Consider the following 23,842-nt stretch of genomic DNA (forward strand, 5'->3'; position numbering starts at 1 on the left):
GAATTCTGGTTTACCATTAACCAAGTACAGCAAAAATTTCAAAATATGTAAAGAACAGTAGAGGAGGAAAAATCAGTTGGTTAAAGTAAAAGGCTTGTTATAAAAATTAAGATGTTACAATTTATACAGGAAATAACATTCAGGACAATTTTCCGACTACTACATTTACTGCTTATTGTTACCAATTGATGTTCTTTAATTACTTTAAGAACCATTTGTACTTTGTTTTCATTTTCTTTTCCAGATTCACTAGAAGACAAATGCCAAAAAATAATGTGTGAATGTGACCGCAAAGCTGCCAAGTGTTTGGCTAAAGCCCCTTATTACCCAAGGTACATTTTCTGGCCAGATTTTGTATGTGGTAACAATCACCCAAAATGTAAGTTTTGGTGAGACAGGAGGACACTACTCTAATATTTATAAAAATCTGTACGTGCTTTTGAATTTAAAAAATAAAATTTCTATCAAAAATGATGATGATGGATTTTTTTCAGCAACATTTGTGCAGGCCTAGTTTTCATAATGCATAAGCTAAAAGGAAATGTTGTGGTTCTTAACAGCTGGGAAACTGTAGCAGCTTTTGTGGACTGAATATCAAGAACGATTTTATCAGATGTCTAATAGTCTGTGAACCTTTGTCACCACAAGCAGCAATGGAATGTTAACTATGGGGAAAGCCTCTAGAACACCAGCTTTCACTGCGTTATTCACTGCAAGCTATTCATTTTCTTTCATCGATGTTGTTCTATCACCCACATATGCAAAACAGCATGTAGGGATGGCGTGAAAACCTCTACTTTTAAACCTCATTTGAATCCTGAAGCTAAAATTTTATTATTAGATTTAACTAAGGGAAAGGCACACTCAAAGTGACACTGTCAATTTAAGGAAGGGCTTTTAACCTTTGTTATTAGCAACACTTTTGATAACCAAACAAGTTTTTACTATATAAAAGTTTTGAATTTCACTTGGCCTAGGCAACACAATTAGACTGTTTAGCTTCATTGTCTTGTTCACAGTCACTTGAGTATTAAAAAAGACATTAAGTCACTAACTGATAAGTATGGGTCAAATCCTGGTCCCCTTGTACAACTTGAGTGGGAATCCCATAGAGACCGGGGGGAAAAAATTCTGCTTGCCTCCCACATATAGAGTAGCAACACAGATACCAGCCTCATTCCACGGTCGCCTGCTGAAGCTTCATTCCACAGAGGCAGATGTGATGAGTGGTTAAGCCATTAGGACCTAGAGTGTTTTGAACCAGAGGAAGTTTCCAAAGGCCACAGCTCCATGATATGGATTCCTGTATTCTGCCCCCCCTTTTACACAAAGAGGGTCCTGACTCAACACGCAGGGCACAGACCTATCCCCATTAGTCAGGATCTATATACTACAATACTCAGAAGAGAACGTTTTTGCTTTCAGGAATGTAAAGCTGGGTTGCATGGTTAGGTAAGAAAACTTTTAAGTTTTGGGGCTTCTCTTCAGAAAAGCTTAAAATTAACGAGTACTGTACAATGAATTTTCTTCATAACTAATTGTGAACATCCACATTTTCTGAAAAACAAATCTTGTTTCCATTGTGATCAGGCTAACTTTAAGCCAGCAGATTTGCTAAAAGTTATTGATCAATTACAGTACAAGGTAAATGTCAAGAGCTTTGACAAGAAAAAATTTTACCTTTACATTTGATTTTTTAGTTTAAAGGAAGAAAGTTTTAGAAAAAAAAATCTTTAATTTTGTCCAACTTTTAAAAGTGTTCATATGCAAATCTGGAATTCATTAATAGTATGATACAAATGCAAACTCAACAAAGATGAGATTCATAAGTACAAAGGATTTTAAGAACAAAAGTTAACCTCTGTTTCTCTCAAACACCACAAAAACAAAATGGCAACCTGGCTGGGTTTTTATACAAAATAAATCACTTCTCATTCAGTATTTACAGATACAGGTCTTGCTACATACATCAGACTACAATAAGCAATTACAGTATCATGGCAGCTTTACCAGATTAATACTGTGAGAGGTATCTGAATTCATTTAAGAAATTAGCAAATAAAAATTGATTTAGGAGAGGAAGCACTAAGTCAGCTCTGACGGATAAAAATTAACTGGCCTGAATAAAACAGCTTTAAGTCATGCCAATCATGTTTGCCAATTATAAAAGGTGTGGGATACAAAGAAAATTAAGTGTTATACAGTTGGAATAGAGGGAATTTTAAAATGAGCACTATCGGCAAATGTTTATAAATGTATGGGTTTGACTGTAGCATCCTAGCATGTCAAGATGAATCAAAAAGCCTCAAATATTTTCAATATTAAACCAATTAAAGAGATTGTCCAAACGCTCCCCTCTGGCAAGTTTTGAATAATATATAACTGTCAGGAAATGCTAAGTTACAAAATAGCACAGTTCTCAGTTTTAACTGTTTAGAAGGTATTGAGTGTAAAGGCCCTAACAACTTGGCATTAGCCAGATTGCACAAGAGTAGTATTATAGTCTGATTTTTATAGTTAGCCAAAAATGGAATAGCATGACTACAGCAACTGTACAAGGCCCATTCAAGATTACAATATCCTCCTTATTTATGGCAATGGTACATAAAACAAAGCCTATCTTTAGGGTTACGGTACCTACTGCTTCAAAATGGACTTACCTCAGGCAATTTTTTTTAAATTAACAAAATGAGCATTTTTTCAATCACCACAAAGGAAGCAAGCAAGCAAAGAAAGCAATTTGTTTTCCTTTCAGATGTCTGACTTCAGACATTTGGACAGCTTAGGTATTCAATTCCTAAGAAAAAGATTCAATGTCAAATCACAGCACTTGTGTTTCCAGACGTCGTACTTCTTTTACCACAAGATCAATATTTATAATTGGATTAAAGTACAAGGCCCAGTAAAACAGACAGTTGCAGACAAACTGAGGAATAATGGGCCAAAAGATAGCAACAAAAAGTCCCTGGGTTGACACTTTCCAGAAATGGCTCCACATTCTCTGAGGAATAGTCCTGGAAAAAAAAAAAAAAAAAAAAAAGAGCAAGAGAATCATCTTTCTATAAAGAAGGTATTCTAGACATTGCTATTAAAACAAAATGAATGAAGAAAAATACTTATGAGTAGTCATTACAACATTAATTCAATCTGTGAGATGCCACCTAGTCTACTGCATTCTCACCAATTGCATTCTATGGTTCCAACAGATGCCTTTCAGGTGTAGCTTCTGTCCTGGCCTACTCAGATAAAATACTGCTACTGAGCCACAAGAATTCAGTAGTTTATAGCAAGTTAAGATAATTTTTTTCTCTATTTAAGCAATTATGTAGATTGTTCTCCACAAAGCCTACTCTGTCCTTCAGTAGTAGAAAGATAACAAAAAACATCCTGTCAAAACATAACCCTCTTTTTGCCCATCCCCTCCAAGCACAGCATGAAAGTAGACACTAATGACTGCTTATTTCTATTCTAATAAAGCAATATTGATGCCATTCATTTTGGAAGACAAACTAGAATAGTGCCTGGTAAACAGTAATTACTCCCACGCTCTAGCTCTGTAACAGGTGATGAACATCTTAAGTGAAGCCTTAATAAATAACAGTAATCTAAATTTGAGAAAAAAATAGCAATTCTTTGCAAGTAATCATCTTCCAAGAACTATTGTACTATACTAAATTTTCAAGCCAATTAGACGATCTTAATTTGCATTGGATCTTTAGCATACACTCCTTACGTCAAGATTGCCATAATAGAAACTTGAAGCTTTTTCCTGGAGAATTAACATTAGCAAATTTATGGGAAGCAGTAGAATGTATAGTACTAGTATTCAGAATCAACAGATGTACTGATTAAAAGTTACTCAAAATGTCCATAAGTAAAATATCAATTATATTATTATTCACCAACTGTGGTATACATCGATTCTGTGGGCAGATTCATCTAATACTTATTCACCTTGATGGTGCTGTTTCAACATGGTCATTTTAATCGTCAAAATTACAAACATAACCAATTGTCACCATTTATCCCTGCCCCCTCCCCACACTCTATCTTCAATAGCAACCATAAAAAATTGAAATCATCTGAGCAAGACTTACTTCAGTTCCCTTCTTGACCAGAGCCTCCAAAAGGAGAATAACTCCAGAACAGAGAGCAACATGGCATTAACAATTATAAATCGTGACGTCCAATAGTGTAAATCCAACCAATCCCAAGCAAATTCAGCTATTAACTGATATGGCAAAAATGAGTACTTAACAATGAATTCTCTCCACTGTTTCCAAGTAGGATCCTTAAGGTCCTAAGGGGAAAAAATGAAAATCAATGATCAAATTAATTACATACTAGTTCAGTTTACCTTTCATTGCTTTATGGTTTTTCCTTGGTTGAAGGAAGTACTTTTGCTTCACTAAAGTTTTGCTAGCTAGTTAAATGGAAATTTTAATTTCCATCACACAAATTTTTAAGTGAGGGTGCAAATAAGTAAGCATACTCTACAAACAAGCACCAGCTGCAGATATGGGTAAGATTCCTTTCAATGAGTACTAATCACTGAAGTGTTTAAGAAATTAAAGAAAGTCTTCATTATACTAGAATTAATGACTGAGTAGGTGTGTAAGCAATTTAAGAGTTTAAAAACACAAGATTGTAGAAAAGACACTGACATTTTAAATCCAGGAAAGTCAATCTTTTAAAAATATACAGACAGACATGCACAGGAACTGCCATATCAGATTAGACAAATGATCACAGTTGCCAACTGTCACATGGTAAATAAGCACCCTAACTTTCACAATACACCAAAAATCAAGTTAATCCCATTTCAAAACAAGGCCAAACAAGCCAATCCCCAAACAAGAACCCCAACACTTTATGTGACTAGATCCCCCTGGCATCCAGTCCAGTACTGTGGTGGGCCTGCTGTGCACTCCTGACTCTCTCCCCCCTTACCCCTGCTTGCCAGGAGCTGATCAAAGAAGCAACAAGCTACAAGCCCAACAAGCCAAAAAACTAGCCAACAAGCAATCACAAGCCAATTAAGCCAAAAACAAACCCAATTTCTGCATTTTTCCCCACAGGTTTGGCATGTCTGCAAATGATCCATCTATTCCACAGTCTAGTTTCTAGTAGTGGCCAGCAACAGATGTTTCAAAGGAAGGAGTAAGAAAGCCTTTGACAGACAGTTACAAAAATAAACTTGCCCTTAAGGAAACTTTTTCATAACTAGTGCCAGAAATTGGTTCATGTCCTGAAACCAGGAGGGTTTATTCTCATTTTCCATATCAATATTGAATCCTAATACAAGCCTCAACTTTTGACCCTGTAATGACTCAAACCTCCTTCCTTCTCTTTATGCCTATTTTATTGGATGTATTGATTAGAATTAAGGACTCGTATTGTATTCTCAATCTTAAAAGTTTCTCAGAAACTGCAGACAGTTAAGAATTGCACAGCGACACATGCCTCAGCAGAATTTAGGTCGCTGCTTCCCTGTGAAATCCACCTTTCCCATCCACATGGGATTACAGGTCAACATTCTCAAATATGGGAGCCTACAGTTAGGTACCTAAATTAATATTTAGGCTAATAAAATAAGTGATTTTCAAAGACGGGCATCCACAACTGCTGCCCAAGTCAATGGGAGCTGCAGGTGGTCAGCATTTCTTCAACTCGGGCCATATATTTAGGTTATCAATATTATAGGTGGGGACAGTGACACCTATAGTTAAAGTATTGGACAACCTTCCATCAGAAGGAACCGAAAACAGTCTTCTTTCTAACTTATCAATCCTAATGGTTAAAGTTTGGCTATTTTCTATTTGGGTCACTGCTTAAGACTGAAAAGGTTCAGCCATTTTCAAGGCCAAGGTTAGGAAAAGATTAGGTTTTTTTTAAACCAATGTTTAATACACCCACAACAACCCAAAACGTATAAGTCCTTTCAGTGAAAAGCTCTAACTTCTTCATATTTTGGAGCAAGAACCTGAAATTTGACATCACCGTCACTCTGGCATCACAGAAGTGCTGTTTATCATCCCCAAGAAAATCTCTCTGTTTGGCTAAGTTACAAGCCTCTGAACTATTGCTATTTACACATGCAGAAAAGGCTTGTTGTGGTCTGGGGACCAAGTTCTCCAAATACTTCTTTTGTATTGGAGCATGCTCCAGCCCAGGGCTGCAGGGACTAGGGATGACTTGCCTGCAGCTTCTGCTCTTAACTGAGCACAGACTTAGTGTATGGCTACACTGGAATGTTTAATTTCTGGTTGAGCTGATCCCCTAAAAATAGAAATGTAGGTACAGCAACATGAGGGGCTGGCTGCCCCAAGTACAATCCCCTCTGAGACCCTAAACATGAACAAGGGGCAGCTAGTCCTTTTGCCACATGTGCAGCTGAGGCTACACGTCTATTTTTAGTGTACTAGCTTCGGTACGTCTTCTGAAGCTGGTAGTTACACCTTCCATCTCCAGAAAAAAAAAAAAAAAAAAAAAAAAAAAAAGGACATACCCACAGTCCTTCCTGTGCCCTCAGTACTCACCCTGGTGGGGCCCAGGCAGCACAGAGGAGGAAGAGCCTGGCTTGAATACAGAGGGTTGAATAGGGGCGTGGGAAGGAATAGATCAGTAACCAAGTCCTGAACCTTCAAAGTTGCTACAGAATTAAACTACATGAGCTGGCAGCAGCAGGCTGTTATCAGAGAGTGGGGAAGTAGTAAGTATTTTCAAGTGTGAATAGGCATTTATCTTAACAGCTTGTCTGAACAGTTTCAAAATTTGGTAGCAGAAAAAGGTGCTCACAGGCCAAATTTGAAGCAGAAGACATTCGAGGATTTTAAAGAAGGGTGAAGGGACACAGAAATAAAGTGGAATTGTGCTTCCAGACAGAAGACAACATTAACTAAGGAGTGGTTGTTGCCACTACAGGCTTTATTATAAATAAAATGGTTTCGGACAAAAAACATGAAAGCTACCACCTCATTCCTTCAATTCTTAGAGTTATTAAATGGATTTTATCCAGTATGCTAGGTAAACATACCATGTTTTTAAAGTAATCAGTTATTTAGAAAAATACATAGGAACCTTCAGATGAGATTTCTTTTAAAGTGCAAGCCACATGTGTTAAAAGAAAACAGTGTAGTTAACACAAAACTGATCTTTAAATACATACATTTGTTACTGTTGTGCCCTCATAAATTACAATGATTACTCCAATTCAGACTAATATTTATATTTTGTAAGGACAAGTTTACACATATTCCAAGACCAGTAGAATATTTCTCTTTAAGCTCCAATGGAAAGTTTTTCAAAGGAATGTCAGTTTTAAAAACTGACACCAAAACATTTTAGCAGTAAAACCTAAATATGAAACTAACAATTGTTTTAAGTTGTCTAAGATGTCAAATGCAAAAAGAAAAGCCAAGTGAAGAGATTATACTTTAAAAAGTACAAGACTTCAGAAATCTAATTAGTAATATACATAATTTAACTAGACATTGTCACTATCTGCTTTCACAAGGTTTGCTCTTAAATATAGAAATCCATCGGAACAGATGCAATGCCTTTCCATTTCTGGGCAAGGAATCGCTTGGTATGTCTAGTCTCATTTACCATTGATTAACACACAATCTACACATAGAAACAAATGTTTAAAAAAAAAAAAAAAAAAAGTTAAGTTTGCAAAGTTAGGCATTCAAAAGTTAGAAAGTGCCTGTGCTGGAGTTGCCCATGCAGCTTCAATTCTGCCCCCTTCAAATATTGTAATGGAACAGTATTTAATTACATGATCAAATGCTATTTTCCCCCATGAGACTATTTCATGCAGTGCTACTTTTTTTTTTTTTTTTTTTTTTTTTTTTTAAGTCAACCTGAGGCCAAGATGAAGCATGATTTTTTTTTTCTTTTAAACCTGAATGTCTATAACTGCCAAACAGTAACCAATTAAGAACAAGGAGTTAGAGACTGTAAATGCTGGGCAACTTTAATAGCTATTACACTATCAACACCCTATACAGTAAGCTTGAGGATGAAGCTTATTTAAAAAAAAAAAAATACTTCCCTGCAAAAGCTTTTATTATAAGATAAGAATGATAAGCAATGTGCTATGCATATTTGAAAAGTAAATTTTAAATACCAATGCTTCAATTTAAAGCAATTAGCACAATGATAAATGTTTTAAACACTTACTAATAATTTTGTGATAATATCTTCATATTCATCTTCTTGCACAGGACATATTGTGTAGATGAACGGTAGAAATATTTCGGTGTAATCAAACAAGTATAGATACAACATACTGAGTCTTGGAGAGCTCTTTAGTGCATATAGTAGGAACAGTGACTTTCCTGGATTTACTGCCTGAAACGAATCAGAAGGTTAACAGTGAGACATACTATTATGAGAAGTCAGCTTTAGACTTTTCTGAAGTATGTTTATTTTGCTTTAGCAGTCATCACTGAAAAATCATTTAGCATTGACAAATGTGACAGAAATCAAGTCATTAGTTTTTAAACTAAACAGTTTGCACACAGACTACTTCCCTGCCTTGCTTTCTTCTGAACATTATGATTTTCTGGGCTTTTGTTGTGCAATATACAACAGTACCGTTACAGTTGCATTCACTGCCATACCAGTCACATGAATCCTGTTTTTCATTCCCTTTGAGAGATTTCATTTGCATGTTATCCCTTGCATTGTATTCCGACACTTTTTGATCCCATTCTAAAGAATTAGATGTTTCTTTGTAGTTGTCTAAATAGTCTTTGAAAATATCTATTCTAAGTGACACACTTCATTACTTTATAAAATTTACCTTGTATTCCCAAAGGTTCTGTGGTGGTTTAACTCCCAATGTTTTCACACGTTCCAATTCCATTATGATGGCTTTTCTATGGCTACTGTTCTCTATATGATAAGGAGTTTTTGTGAAATCTTCGTCTGTTATTGTTAGTAGAAGCCTACAAAATAAAATAATTCAGAAGGGTAAATACTGACAGCTCAACTCTTTCGTAACAGACACTATTTTAATTCTAACATAGTAACTAGATACTGAATCACCAAGATATCACTTTTAGAAATTATGTCCCATACCATACACTTTTAAACACACTAAAAGCCCCCAAATCCTATAAAATACATTCTGTGGTCTTATTGACAAGCTTGAATTAAAATCTTCCCTTACTAATTCTGTCCCCACATTTGGCAACCAAACAAGTTTTAAGCCAGGCAAGCCAACATAGCTTGCCTTTTATTCCTAGAGCTGTGCTCACACTATAACTAACACCACACTATAAGATAAGATCCTATTTAAGTGTAGTAGTTTATGTTTTAAATCTGGGTTTCATGAAAAGAAATCTGTTCTGTAATTTTAACTGGTCGTGCATCAATTTAGGATGGAAGAATTAGCATCTACTGGAGCATCAAGTTAAGAGGAAGAGTGGGGGAAGGGAGAGGAGTCTAGAGAAGAGAAAGGGTATGGAACAGCTGTCATAGGAGGAGAAATTAAAAAGATTGGGACTGTTCAGCTTGGAAAAGGGGGGATATGATGGAGGTCTATAAAATCATGAATGGTATGGAGAACATGAATAAGTAGTGTTATTTACCCCTTCACATAATAAGAATAAGGGATCACCCGATAAATTAATAGACAGCAGGTTTAAAACAATAGGAAGTTCTTCACACGATGCACAGTTAACCAGGGGATGTTGTGAAAACTGAAACTATAACTGGGTTCAAAAGTGAATTAGATAAATTCATGGAGGATAGGTGCATCAATGACTATTAGCCAAAATGGTAAGGGATGCAACCCCATGATCTGGATGTCGCTAAGCCTCTAACTCCAGAATCTGGGTCATTCGGTAACTGTCCAAACCCTGTTATAGAGACCTAGTAACTTTTTACTTATAATCTTTCCTGACTATAAGCTATCAAAACGGTAAAACAAAGAAAAATCACATACTTCGTATTAACACCCATTATTAGAATTATGTCAATTAAATTGAGGGTTGAAACGTCCTTTGGTACCAGAATGTTTGATCACCTGGGAAACAAGATCTTGACATTTCATTACATATATAGTATGCAAAATGAAGTCTATCCAATTAACTGGTTCTATTATGGCTACTCTTGTCAGTTTGCGATTGTATTTTCCTCACCTTCCATTCACTAATAAAAATCTCTCTCTATACAGGGAAGCCCAAGGACCCAGCTGTTCTAGCCAAAGAATCACCTCTTCGGGAGTCCATTTAGCAACAGGTTTGTGGACAAGAAGATCATCTTCATATTCTCTGCTGCTCCAATGATACCCAAGCAGAACCACCTACAAGACAGCCAACAGATCCTTTTGGAATGTAGTATCATCATCATCGACAAAGTTTGGATCAAATGTTTGAAAGTCTTGCAGGTTTGATGGGGTACACTCAAATACTACAACAAATACTCACATTTGAGTAAGATCTCCAAGTTCTCAACATCTCCCACCCCCATTTATTATCCATCCACAGTTGGCACTGAAATATATAGTTATCACCAACTCCACCCACCACCCCCAAAAATATTTGTCATTACTTTTCTGGAGTGCTTAAATTAAATGCTGATGGTGTTTGTCAATGATTTAAAACCATCAAGATGGTTTTCCATGTTTATCTGGAAAATGGATGGGGATGAAACTTACTGCCACACAAGTTAAAGCTGTCAGAACACCAGAGAAAAAACCCCCTCCTCGAGGATTAATTCTTCTCACATTTGGAGGTGCAGAAATCTGATCATTTCCATGTTTTTGGAAGGCTGCAAGGCTGTGAGCTACATCACTGTTTTGCTGAATGTCTTCTTTTCTCTGTTCAATGGCATCAGGAAATAGCTTTTCAATAGCATCCCTGGAGAAACACATATCAGTCACTATAATATTTCATGGAGTCTACCCAAGTCTACAGCACCGAGAACTAGGACTCAGCTGCAAAGTGTATTTTACAGCTTATTAGTTACCTATTAAGTTTTGAGTGAAAGGAGGTTTTGGCAATCAACATTAGTTAAAAGCTGAATAAAAGGTTTTTGTACACAGATGTTACATTTAAGGTTCACTATAAAGAAATATATGACAAGAAAAACTGAAGTTTTATACAATAACCACTATTCTAAATTTAGATAGTCAGGATATACCTCAGTACTTTTGAAAGACAGCTAACAGGTTGTTATTCAATAGCACTGGCCAAATCCAACAGTAAAGCCTAAAATCAACAGTGTAGACTATTTAATTGAATATTGTTTACACAGCTCAGAAAATTGCTTTCTTAAAAAAATGCAATAAAAGAGGTTGTATGTAACTCAAAAAACCAGCAAGTACTTAATGAATCAATACTTCTAGCATTGTGCTGTAATGAGATCAGAATTTATTCCAAGGAACTAAAGCAGTACTCACATTAATACCACTGATCATTCAAAACTAGAATTATTTCTAGTTGTGATATGTTGTTATGAACTAATAAAAGTGAGGGGGGAAAACTTAAGGCATTTAAAAAAAATCTGAAAAGAAAATTCAGAGATCCACTCCAAAATACAGACATGATTACTTCAACAGTTCAGAACAATTACATATTGTGAGAGACTGCAAGCCTTAAAGACTGCAAGAAAGCTCTGATTACGGAGTGGGTTTAAAAGTATATAGCAAAAAACAAACAACTAAGTATGTATGTGTCTTTGCTGTTAGAAAGACCACATAGATGCATTACAATCACCTGAGGAGGATGTTGACCTTGGGGAATCCTTCCCACTTTTCTCTGCATTCTGGACACTCATTCTTCTTAGAGGATACCCACCACAAGGCTAGGCAGTGTCTACAGAAACTATGACCACAGTTCAAGGTGGTGGGATTCACCAGAATATCATAACAGCAGTGGCAAGAGAACTCGCTAACTGAAATCAGACGGCTGATCTCAGGAGCAGCATCGGCTTTAACTTTCAACTTTTCATTCTCTTTTTGTAACTTCACATCTTCCTCCATTTTCCCTTTGTGCATCAGATCACCAGAAAGCACACTCCAAGTCTTTAAATCATGCAAGGCATTATTAATTCTGCAAAACAATGAAAAAGGCAATTATTTTCTCCTTAACAAAACCTAAAGAAGTATTAGAAGCAGCATTAATACAATGACCAACTTTTCCATGTGACATGTAATATTATATCCTCAATGTTTTAACTCAAATTCACAAAAATAAAAAATAAATAAATATTTTGCTAGAGTACCGATTCTAGCAGATGTAGCAACACCTTCTACCTTCTCTCAATTATAATACATCCAGTACAGACTACAATCAAAAGCAGACTCTGGATTACCCAGCTAAAATAGCTGAAACCTTAAGCCCTTCACATTTTCTTGCCCTTCATTTATCTTCAGATACAAAATAACCAACACCTCCACAACAACCAGTAAGCACCTGCCAAGATAAAACCAAAGGTATGTTTTTTTTAATTTTAGAAAACTATGTATTTAATCAAAATTCTGTTGGGTAACAGACATCAAATCACCACGCTAAGCAACACTGAACAAGTTTAACATAAAAATATTGCACATGTAGTATACCATGATCAAATTTCCTCTGCCCATTCTTGCCCTGCACATTCCCATGTAGAGTCCCCGGCCTCCTACAGAGGCAGACTCCATTAAATAAATGTAGCTCTGTGCAAGGACTGGCTAGCATAGACTTCAATGCAGGATAAGGGCCCAATAATTAGATGGTCACAGTGCAACGGGACACATCTTCCCAGCAAAAACAGTGACTAATTTTCTACTGTCTCACCATTTCAGAAGACCTATTCTATTGAGATAAAGTTTTGTGGGAAGATCAAGCAGTCAGATCTATTTCGGGGGACGGGGGAGTTGGGGGTGAGATACAATAGATTGCTCAGATTAACAGTCATCTTTCACATTTTATTTTTTTAGGTGCTCTTCAAGTTTTCTTCATTTGCTGCATCAATAGCTACAAATAGACATGGGCGTCAGCGCAGGGCCACAGGCAGCAGCACAAGGGCCGGGCTTTGGGGTACAGACAGCGGGCCGGAGGTCACAGCTCAGCCAGGTACCGCGGCAGGGCCCGCGCGTGGAGCCCCGGCCCCTGTGAGGTAGCGGCAGGCAGCCCACCTACTGCTCCCCGTCCCCTCACTCGGGGGCGGCTGAGCCGAGCCTGCCCTGCCTGGCGCCCTCTCGCGGGGACTCCCCCCCTCCTCGGCACCAGGAGCCTCCTCGCAGGGGCACGTGCAGCTCCCGAGCACAGCGGAGCCCCGGCTGCTACGGGAACGGGCCGGTCACGGCCCCGAGGACACTCTCGGGGCCCCGGGAGCGGCCCAGGAGAAGAGCGGTGAGGCCAGGCCCTGGGAAACCGGCCCCCACCCGGCGCGCGCCCCGCCGTCACTCACTGCTCCTGATGATCTCCATCCCCGCACCAGCCCGGCCGGAGCCCCGCTCCGCAGCGTCCTAAACCCGGCTCTGCCCGCACCGAGCACTTCCGGAAACAACCCTCCTCCCCCGCCGGACACGTGAGCGCTCACGTGAGCGGCCCGACGCGGGAGGCGGGCGAGGATAGCTGCCATATTGTCCGGCGTGGCGGTTTGGGGGGTTTGTGCTTCGTGGCTTCTCGCGCACTCCAAGTTCCAGCGCGAGCTAGGCGGCTGTCCTTCCCACGGCTCCTCGGGGAGCCGCAGCCCACACAGCGGTACCCTCAGCCCTTCTCCTGCGGCATCGCTATTGATAGTTGCACCCCGCGGATTCCCTCAGCCCATGGTGCCCTCCCCGTGCCCCTTCCCTCCCGCCTCCATTTAGCCTTAAATATGCCGCCGAAGAGGCTGCTTGACTGCCGTGCTTGGTGCTGCAGAATACATAGAGCCGCCCCTGGTGAGTGCCCTAAGTGTATGGAAGCTTGACCCAGTGAAGGGGCTGACCCAAAAAGGACACAACTCAATCATGAACAAAGTTAAGCCTTTGCAGCAGAAATTTAAAACTTTACATTTAAAACAAAGCTCTAGTGTAGGGAATAGTCCTACACTGGTACCCCAACCAGCTGAGAGTAGCATTTTTTCCATCTCTTAAATTTCTGTGATTCTAAGAGCAGAAAGAGAGAGCAGAATAAGTGTCTAAAGGCTGCTCTATCATACAAAGTCAACCTAACTAGGTCATGCAGCCCTATGGAAAATTTCACACCCTCTGCAATATAGGTAAGCAACCCTAAGTCCCTGCAAAGATGCTGCTAGATCAATGGAAGCATTCTTCTGGATTTACCAGACAAACCCCTTCCACAGTGTAGTAACTATCTACATGCTACATCAGTGCAAGTGCAGCTGTAGCATTTCTACTATTGCAGTGGTTCTCAAACTTTTTGTATTGGTGACCTCTTTCACACAGCAAGCCTCTAAGTGTGACACCCCCCCCCTTATAAATTAAATTCAGATTTTTAACGTAATGTAATTTATTTTTAATTTAACAGGGGCTCGGGGCTGACAGCCCCCTGTGCATGGCTGGGCTTGGGGCTCAGTCCCTGACTCCTACATAACCACCTCATGACCCCCTGTTTATCAACCCCTGCACTGTAGCCATCCCTTCACAGTGAGAATGAAAAGGTTTAACTCACTGTGCTGTAGGGAGAAAAGAAGAGAAAGTCAAAACTAAAAAATGGGAGGGAAAGATTTTGACAGCTATCGATTATTATGGATTTGGCTCAATGGAGAAGAGGAAGCTGGAGGAAACAAAGCATATACTTACTGTCCCTGTAGTAAGGATGAAGAGGGATTTCCCACTCCCCAAATGACAGAAGTATTTCACAAACATACACAGTACTAGAAAAATATATGTCTACCTTGTAGGTAATAGCCATCTTCAATATATAAGGTGGCAATTACCTGCCATATGATACATTTGCACAAGAGTGGGAAATGGAAATGTGGTCTAGTACCTCAGAGCAAACATCCACCTGCTGATTCACCACATGCACTGAAATTTTAGTTGTCCACACTGACAGCAAATTAATTTTTCAACTTTCCAGCAAGATTAAAATTAATCAGGAAGTTTACATCTATTGCTGAGGTATAAAGTTAATTTAAACAGATTAAAGTTTGCTGTATGAAAGTGAACTATAATTGGAAAAAAATATTTTGCTTTTAATTCTACAGAATATGTCTAAAGAGATCCTTACACTTCTTACTGGCTTTTCTTTCCACAACACCGAACATACCCTTTCAATCCCACCATAGTTCTGTTTTTTCAGTGTAGAGAGACTGAATCCTGGGGTTTTGACTCTTCAAAAATGCCTTATCTTTGTCAAACTGCTCCAGTGTAAGTCACCTGGAAACCTTTTTTTACCTGAGACCAGAAGAAGAGACCAACTTGCAGTAAAGCATATCCAGGAGAACAGAGGGGAAAAAAGCACCATGTGGCAGAGAATCATATGGATGAGTCAGTGAGAGAAAAAGGAACGATATGGAGGGAAGAGGGCAAGACAATGAAGAGTAAAATGAAATAGGATTCCCCCCCCCCCCCAAAAAAAATAGATCAATGCATTGAAGAGAGTTAAAATCTCTAATATTACTTTCCAAGGGTACCAATTGCCATAGAGATGTAGCCACAGAATGGGAGAGGCAGTGGACCACGTTATGGGTCACACTGAAAAGTTTGAGAACATCTACTCTAATTGAATGATTGGTGATTAAATGAAGAGGTGCCTTGTATTTTACTAGGGCATAGGAGGCCTTGGTTCCAAACATTATGTAATGTTACTGTATACATAATAGATAATAAAATAAAGTATGCTCATTTAATATTAAGGGAAGGAATTACCCAGAATTCTGGAACAATTCTTACAGCTCCTAACCAAACTTCAGCAAGCTCTACTCCTAGAAGTAATCTAGGAGCAACCATCGTAAGCCACAGAGAATGGGAGAGGCATATGCAAGTCTTATTGACATTAAAACAAAGAATGACTTTTTTAAATGATTCATGTGTGCACACTGAACAGATTCCAAAAGGTCAGATCATCTTAGATAGAAATTGATCTGGGTAGAAGGTTGAACCAGTACATAAAGCTGATTAGACAAAATGAACCTGGATTTAAAAAACAAACAAAGTTTTCCTACCCAAAGTTGCAATTTCATGGAGTCTAATAAATCAGTGTAGCTAGCTACTTGGGCCCTGATCCATAAAGATATTTAGATGCTTAAGTATCAGTTTTGGCTCTACTACAATCCACACAACTTCCACCAAGCCCAGTAGGTACCTAACTTCACTCAGCACCTAACTTCTCAGGGTAAAAAGTTCCTTAGGTGCCCAATTTTCTGCCTCTGAGCATGCACACTGCTCTTCACTGTAGACATTTGGATGCCTATTGCCTGCCTAAGCTCTAGAGGAAGTCACAAACCAGGGGGAAGATAGACAATTGAACACCTAAGACAACTCACAGCAGGACCTAATCAGGTGGGCATACCTAAAGGCCACTTATCGGATTGGATCCCCTTCAAAATCTTGCTGCCGAGGGTGGTGGTGCCACTGCCCGCATTGTAAATTTTAACACTATGGTTCGAGTACTTACGTGGAAAGTGGGAGACCAGGGTTCAGTTCCCCCCTCTTTGCCAGCAGGGGAGAAGAGAGGTGGGAGACTCCTGCTCAAATCCTAGGGGAGTGCTCTAACCAAAGGACTATGGGATATTCTGATGGGGGAGCTTCTTTAATCTCGCATTTATCCACAGTAAAATAGTTTCAACAGGGAAGAGTGATTGAAGGAGCAGGACTACACCCAGGGTCTACCACATCCCTGGTGGGTACATTAACCACTGAAATAGAGAGCAAACAAGCAAGGGAATGACTCTGTGCCCCAATGACTTCATTTAATCAAGAGTGGAGTAGCTCCAATAGGAGAGACTAAGGGAGCCCCTGCATCAGAATGTCCCAAAGTTCAGTGGTTAGAGTACTCTCCTGAGAGGTGTGAGACCCCTGTTCAAACCCTCTTCTCCCCCTCTGGCAGAGATGGGAGAAAATTGAACTCAAGTCTCTCTCATCTCATGTGAGAGACTTAACCACTAAGTTTAAAAATTGGGTACCACACATCCTTCCCCCACATTGTTTGTGGGGTAAGGCAGGCACCTAACTCATACCCATAGGAAATCTCCCATTGGCCAGCTTAGGCAGCTCCCCACCTAGGGTGCTGAGTTTTGTGGATTACCTTCTTAGGTGCCTCTCTCACCCATTTATTATATGGGTACAAGGATCCATACTCAGCTTTGTGGATTGCAGTGCTGATCCTGTGATTTTTCTAGGCACCTAGAAGTTAAGTGTTGTGATGCTGAGCATTACAACACCTAAATCCCTTTATGGATCCAACCTTTAATTTGTACAAAGACCACAATACAGGCTCTGGGCACCCCCTATTAATGGAACAGACTCAGCGAGTACTATATGTAAAGTAGCAGGCATACAGTGCCATCGTTGCTTATTAGAAGGAGTATTTATAGACTTTATCTGCCACACTTGCTTTTTTAAATTTAATCTGGGATGATTAATCAGATAGCATCATCTGAAATTAATATTGGGTAGTAGCAGCACTTAGACACATTGCAGGAGGCGTAAATCCCTTGTAATTTTTAGAGATGGAAATTTAATAGTATTCTACATCAGCTTCCAATTATTTAAGAACATAGGAGTGGCCATAGTGGGTCAGACCAAAGGTCCATCTAGCCCAGTATCCAGTCTTCAAACAATGGCTGATACCAGATGCCCCAGAGGGAATTAACAGAACAGGTAATCATTAAGTGATCCATCCCCCATCACCCAGCTTCTGACAAACAGAGACACCATCCCTGGACCAATTTAGAATCACAATACAAACTTACTTCTATTAGTACAGAACATCAAGAAGAGAGCCTAAAAATAAAAAACCTATAGCAAATAAAAGTTTTATACCTGAAGTAGTTCTCCAATATACAATTATAAGACCCTCTGGTCATTTAAAAACATGGTAACAGTCTATTAAACTTTTAAAAAAATATTTTCATACATAATGCAAATATTATATAGAACTTCTTGAAGACTCAGAGCACATATTAAGAACATAAGAATAGCCATATTGAGTCAGACTAATGGTCCATCTAGCCTAGTAGCCGGTCTTCAAACAATAGATGACTCCAGATGTTTCAGAGGGAAAGAACAGAACAGACAATCAAGTGATGCATCCTGTTGGCCAATCCCTGCTTCTAGCAATCAAAGGTTTAGGGACACCCAGAGCATGGGGTTGCACCTGTGATCATGTTGTCTAATAACGATTGATGGACCTACCCTCCATTAGCTTTTTTGAACCCAGTTATATTTTTGGCCTTCGCAATCTCCCCAGCAGTCAGTTCCACAAGTTTAACGGACAGTGTGTGAAATATTTCACTATATTTGTTTTAAAACTTGCTGCTCATTAACTTCAATGGGTAACCTTTGGCTCTTGTGTTACAGGAAGGGGTAGATAACATGTCTCTATTCATTTTCTCTACAACACTCATGATTTTATAGACCTCTATCACATCCCACGTTAGTCATCTCTTTTCTAAAGTTGATGAAAGTTTAGAACATTTACAACATTGTGGTAATGTTGCACTAGCACTCCCAGAGTTACCAGCACCTGTGCAGATCTATTAGCAGTAGTAGAAGAATTTAAAAAAATCCTCAGGGGAAAAAAGGGCAACAGGATTTGGAGCTACTACTTTAAATCATGGGATCAAATCTAGACCTAGCTATGACAAAGTGCTATCCAATAACTGTTAAATTAGTAGTGCAAAAGTTATTTAACGTAACAGAATCACAAGTAACAGTAATTCCTTCTCTCTCCCCACCTCATAGAAATGAAAAGTGAAACCCCATAAGAGCTAGAATGCCTACACTAAACAAACCTTATCATCTGTCTCAGTCCTTCTCTAATAGGTGGGCAAACAGATAGGCTTCATAGTACACCGCTACCTCAATATAACACAAATTTGGATATAACACGGTAAAGCAGTGCTCCGGGGAAGGGGGGGGGGCGGGGGGCTGCGCACTTCGGTGGATGAAAGCAAGTTCAATACAACATGGTTTCACCTATAACGCGGTAAAAAATTTTGGCTCCCGAGGACAGCATTATATTGAGATAGAGGTGTATACATAGAAAATAAATATGTTCAACCTTTATTTTATACATAGCAAACTATAAAGGAAACATGCAAAAAAGAAAATGTATACTGAAATAACATGGAAGTAAAAAAATAAATTATGAACTGACAATGTTAAAAAGCTTTATAAGAAAACAAGAAAATATACTTCAAAAACTTACTATTAATTTTCTGTACAATCTTATTTAGATCTCTGTATCCTAAAAGGTCAAGGTATCTAAAAGTGGAAAGAAAAACCTCACCTCTGTCCTTTCCATCCTTATACTTTCCCTTCTCTAATGAGTTCCACCTCAGTATGTGGCCCACCTGTGAGGCTTTCCTAATTGGTTAAAGTTATCTTGTTATTTATTTGTATTGTAGAAGCACCCATGATCCCCACTCATGGGCCAGGATCTGATTGTGCCAGGAACTGGGCAACAGATGATTAAAAAAAACAGTCCCTGCCCCCAAAGCACTTACAGTTAAGGCCCTCTCCTGCAAACACTTAACATGAATTTTTATTTTTAATGGAGATATCCTATCTCCTAGAGCTGGAAGGGACCTTGAAAGGCCTTCACTAGCAGGACCAAGTACTGATTTTGTCCCAGATTCCTAAGTGGCCCCCTCAAGGACTGAGCTCACAATCCTGGGTTTAGCAGCCCAATGCTCAAACCACTAAGCTATCCCTCCCCCCTAGTATGTATAACTTTATTACTGTGAGTGGTCCCATTGATTTACATGGGATCCTCACAGTAGTAAAGTCAAGCATAAGAGTGTTTGCAGGATTGCGAGCTAACTCAGCTAAGCAATATATTATGACATCTGCCAACTTGATTCTAGTGAAGAAGGAATAATACCTTAAGAAGGAATTAAAGGCCTTTGCAATTCTGATGGGATTTAAATGTTCACCCTCTTGTGTATTGCAAATGCATAGCTCAATCCTGCAAATACTTACTCATGATTATTATTATTATTTACTCATGTGAGTAAATATGAGTGGAAGATCAGGGTCTTAATTGTGTTGAACAAACTTGGTTTTGAGAGAATGAAAGATCCAATTCTGATTGTTTTAAGTCATTTATCCCAAATCTTTACTCGAGGTAGCCCTCAGATAGGCTAAATCAAACCTTGTGTCCCAGTTTAAAATGCTGCTTTTTAAATTCATAAAAATTAACAGGATATAATAAAAAGCATAGGTGTTTCAAACACCTTTCTGTAACTTGTTTCTATGAGAAAGCAAAACCTATATGAAAAAAATATACACATAAAAAACAAAAAACCACACCATATACTTTTACATATATGAAAAGACTAGGGTCTTGACCCTGAAACCCTTATGTCTATGCAGAGCTCCACTAGTCAATCTACAGGACTGAAACATTAGAAGTCAGTGGGGCTCCATCTGGAATCATATTACAAAATTAAATTTAATTAACTTCAATAAAACTACTCATAGTACATAAAGTTAAATTCACACTTAAGTCTTTACAGGTTCAGGGCTGTAATTTGTAAAGAAAAGAAGTCTATCAACAAATTGCAAAGTTAAATTATCTATTTCAGAGACCAAAGTTTCTTTAAAAATAGGCACTAATAATTCTGTATAAAATATGTAGCCATAAACATAATTTTGGGGTAAAAATCAAACAACCAAAGAAAGACCACATAACTCCTCACTGAAAATACATAATCTACTCAAAAAGATTCTACATATGAAAAAAAAATTGAGGATCAAATGACAAGCATTATACAAAATCAGTCACATCAATCCATCAACATAGATTAAATCAAGAGTCATTTAGGCCCAGGAACACATGTATTTTTCCAACTCTTAATATCAGAATCCAAATTATCACTGTTCAGATATCACAGCAATAAATTTGGATTCAAGGACCCTTTTAGCCTTAAGCTAGTAAAAAACAAGATCCCAAATCTAGCAATGCAATTAAGTCAATGGGGCTCCATATGGGTGCTAGAGTCCACAGGTATGATTCACATTTCAGGATTAGGGCCTAAGGGCAGATTTTGGAAAGAATAGGATTTATGTTCCAGGTGCTTTTGAAAATCCCACTAGCCACCTTTCTACATCTTTAGGCAACAACTGAATTCCTTTAAAAATCTGGCCCTAAGAAACTACTTTAATACTTAAGACAGAAAGAGTTCAAACACCATCAATCAAGTACATAATATTTCTTCAAGTTAAATTTTATTTGATTTTAACCATAGTTGACTGCTTGATTCCTTTTTAGTTCAATCAAAACAAATAAATTAAAGGCACTGGAGGAAATAACAGCAAATATCAGAGCTCCTGAAACAAGTTGGCAGAAAAAAAATCCTTATGAGCATGGTATATTTTTCAACCAATTGAATCAATCTGTTCTTTAGGTCTGAAGAAGTGGAAACTTTTGTTGCTTATTTCATTTAATTAACTTGCAGTTATACTGTCTTTACAAGGGTCAATTAATTGATTGGGTAGGTGTTAGAAGACAATGTTTTAATTGATTGTACTTCTGTGTTGATGAAGGAAGTGTAAATATTCTAATTAAGGTAACCACTGCTTTCAGTTGATATTGTGACCTTTTGTTAGATATAGACTAGCCTTGAGTTCCAGGAAATATAGACTAATACATTATGATATAACAGGACATGTATTAAATGTCTCATTTTGTAAAGAAATATTAAAACTTGTTAGGAGCCTTAAAATTATGATGTTAACACAACTCAGCTAACTTGTTTGTTCCCTGAGCATGATATTTATGTTATAAAGTTTGCTGATAAATGCTGTCATGGTAACAGAAAAAAAATAAAACAAAAACAAACAAAAACCCCTTAAAGACAGTGCAGACCTTTCAGTTGGTTTGATCCTTCAAATGGAAAAAGAATCCAGTAGTCCCCCAAATTCAGGTAAAGTATTATCAAAATTGATTTTATTCTGTTGTATTATCATATATAATAAATAAATAGATACTGTTTATTAATCATTCTAAGAAGTAATTTATCATATACCTTTTCTTTTAGCTATTTTACACTGACTTTCCTCGGCCCAATATGATATATATATTAAGGGAAGGAAAGGTGAAAATTGTATCATTGGCTGCTAATTGGCTATAAGAAATGTCAAATTAGCTGTGTAATTTACAATAAAATATAAAAACTGTGTTAAGGGGCTTGCTTTGAAATAATCTTGATTCTGTAGTGGGAGTCACCTGACCGACTGAACAGCTTAAACATCCCTATTCAGAAAAGTGCCTGAGCAGGACTGGATTTGAATGTAAAAGAAATTATAAACTTAAACATTTATACAAATAATAATAAAGAATATTAACTGAAAAGTGAGCTTTCTCCCCTATGTCCAGGTTGTGTGCAATACTATGTACTTAGAAGTTGGAGAATTTTTCTGAACAGATCTTGTATGAAAATCACAGAACAAGGACAAAGCTTGATTCATTCTAGTCTGAATGAAACCACACTCTAGATTCTAATATTTCAGTAATCCTATCTAGATTATTAATCAGAATATAACTATGCAGAAAACTGTTTAGATCCCTAAGCACTTTCTGCATTGCTATATTTATAATCTTAAAACTCCTTTGATTTTTAAACTTTAAAAAATGCTCTAGGTAAATGTCCCTTAATGTTTTTTTTCACTTAAACTGACTCCTGAATCTAAAGTAGAGAAGACAAGAACAAAGATTATGCAGATATTTACTATGAGTGATCTGCAATGTGAGCTTTGTATTAAATAAACAATGAGTCTCTAAATTACTTGTCCTTTCTCTTCTTTGTGTGACAAAAAAAGTTAACTGATGCAGGTTTTTTTTCCCTTTTCATTATATGGGTCTCTTTTAGTTCTTGTACTGTCATATAGTTCGAAGTTGCTTGGTGAAATTCATATGCTTTTAAACAAGTGCAGAATGTAACTGCAGATATTATCTATGAATTACCATTCCTAAATGACATATTAGGCTACCAGAAAGTCAACTGGAGTGTGGCTATTACTCTCAGTGGGACCAATATGGAGCCCATAGACTAAGGACTGGTCAATGTAAAAGTTTTACTGGTATAACAAGGTCTGTCAGGGGTGTGATTCTCCTCCCCCAACACAGTTAGTGGTAATAGCCCTAGTCTGGATGCATTTATACTGATATATTTTATTTTTATTCATAATCTAGAATAAACACTATTGATAAGAACTTTTATATTGGTATAACTGCAACAACACTAGGAGTTTTTGTTGCTCTAACTACACCAATATAAAGTGGTACTATTCTTTAGTGTGGACAGACAAGCCCTAAAATCTTTTATTAACCAAAAAAAAAAAAAGTTTTCCAGGTGACTTACACTGGAGCAGTTTGACAAAGATAAGGCATTTTTGAAGAAAGTCAAAATCCCAGGCTTCAGTCTCTCTACACTGAAAAAACAGAACTATGGTGGGATTGAAAGGGTATGTTCAGTGTTGTGGAAAGGAAAAGTCAGTAAGAAGTGTAAGGATCTCTTTAGACATATTCTGTAGAATTAAAAGCAAAATATTTTTTCCAATTATAGTTCACTTTCATACAGCAAACTTTAATCTGTTTAAATTAACGTTATACCTCAGCAATAGATGTAAACTTCCTGATTAATTTTCATCTTGCTGGAAAGTTGAAAAATTAATTTGCTGTCAGTGTGGACAACTAAAATTTCAGTGCATGTGTTGAATCAGCAGGTG

General features: G+C 37.8%; 1 protein-coding gene across 4 annotated transcripts; it reads right to left on the reverse strand.

The window, feature by feature from the left end:
* Positions 1-1,715: 1,715 nt before the first annotated feature.
* On the reverse strand, positions 1,716-19,518 carry BFAR (bifunctional apoptosis regulator). 4 transcript variants are annotated; one of them, XM_065558852.1, is made up of 8 exons: positions 19,401-19,518; positions 11,730-12,065; positions 10,670-10,871; positions 10,152-10,315; positions 8,810-8,954; positions 8,185-8,355; positions 4,098-4,300; positions 1,716-3,014 (listed from the first exon to the last, which is right to left on the reverse strand). In XM_065558852.1, the coding sequence occupies exons 2-8, from the start codon at positions 12,008-12,010 to the stop codon at positions 2,822-2,824; spliced, it is 1,359 nt and encodes a 452-aa protein (XP_065414924.1). In that variant the 5' UTR covers positions 12,011-12,065; positions 19,401-19,518; the 3' UTR covers positions 1,716-2,821. The 4 variants fall into 4 exon arrangements, with proteins under 4 accessions (XP_065414924.1, XP_065414923.1, XP_065414925.1 ...); XM_065558851.1 differs by having other exon boundaries at positions 19,320-19,459; XM_065558853.1 differs by lacking the exon at positions 19,401-19,518 and adding an exon at positions 13,408-13,867.
* Positions 19,519-23,842: the final 4,324 nt, after the last annotated feature.

Source organism: Chrysemys picta, chromosome 10 (assembly GCF_011386835.1).
Source record: "Chrysemys picta bellii isolate R12L10 chromosome 10, ASM1138683v2, whole genome shotgun sequence".
Lineage (NCBI taxonomy): Eukaryota > Metazoa > Chordata > Testudines > Emydidae > Chrysemys > Chrysemys picta.

Coding starts and splice junctions, on each gene's coding strand:
- BFAR (XM_065558852.1), bottom strand. CDS start 12,010: ATGCACAAAGGGAAAATGGAGGAAGATGTGAAGTTACAAAAAGAGAAT. Junction 4,301..8,184: donor ATATTATCACAAAATTATTA/GTAAGTGTTTAA, acceptor TTTTCCCCTTAG/GACCTTAAGGATCCTACTTG. Junction 3,015..4,097: donor TGGTCAAGAAGGGAACTGAA/GTAAGTCTTGCT, acceptor TTTTTTTTCCAG/GACTATTCCTCAGAGAATGT.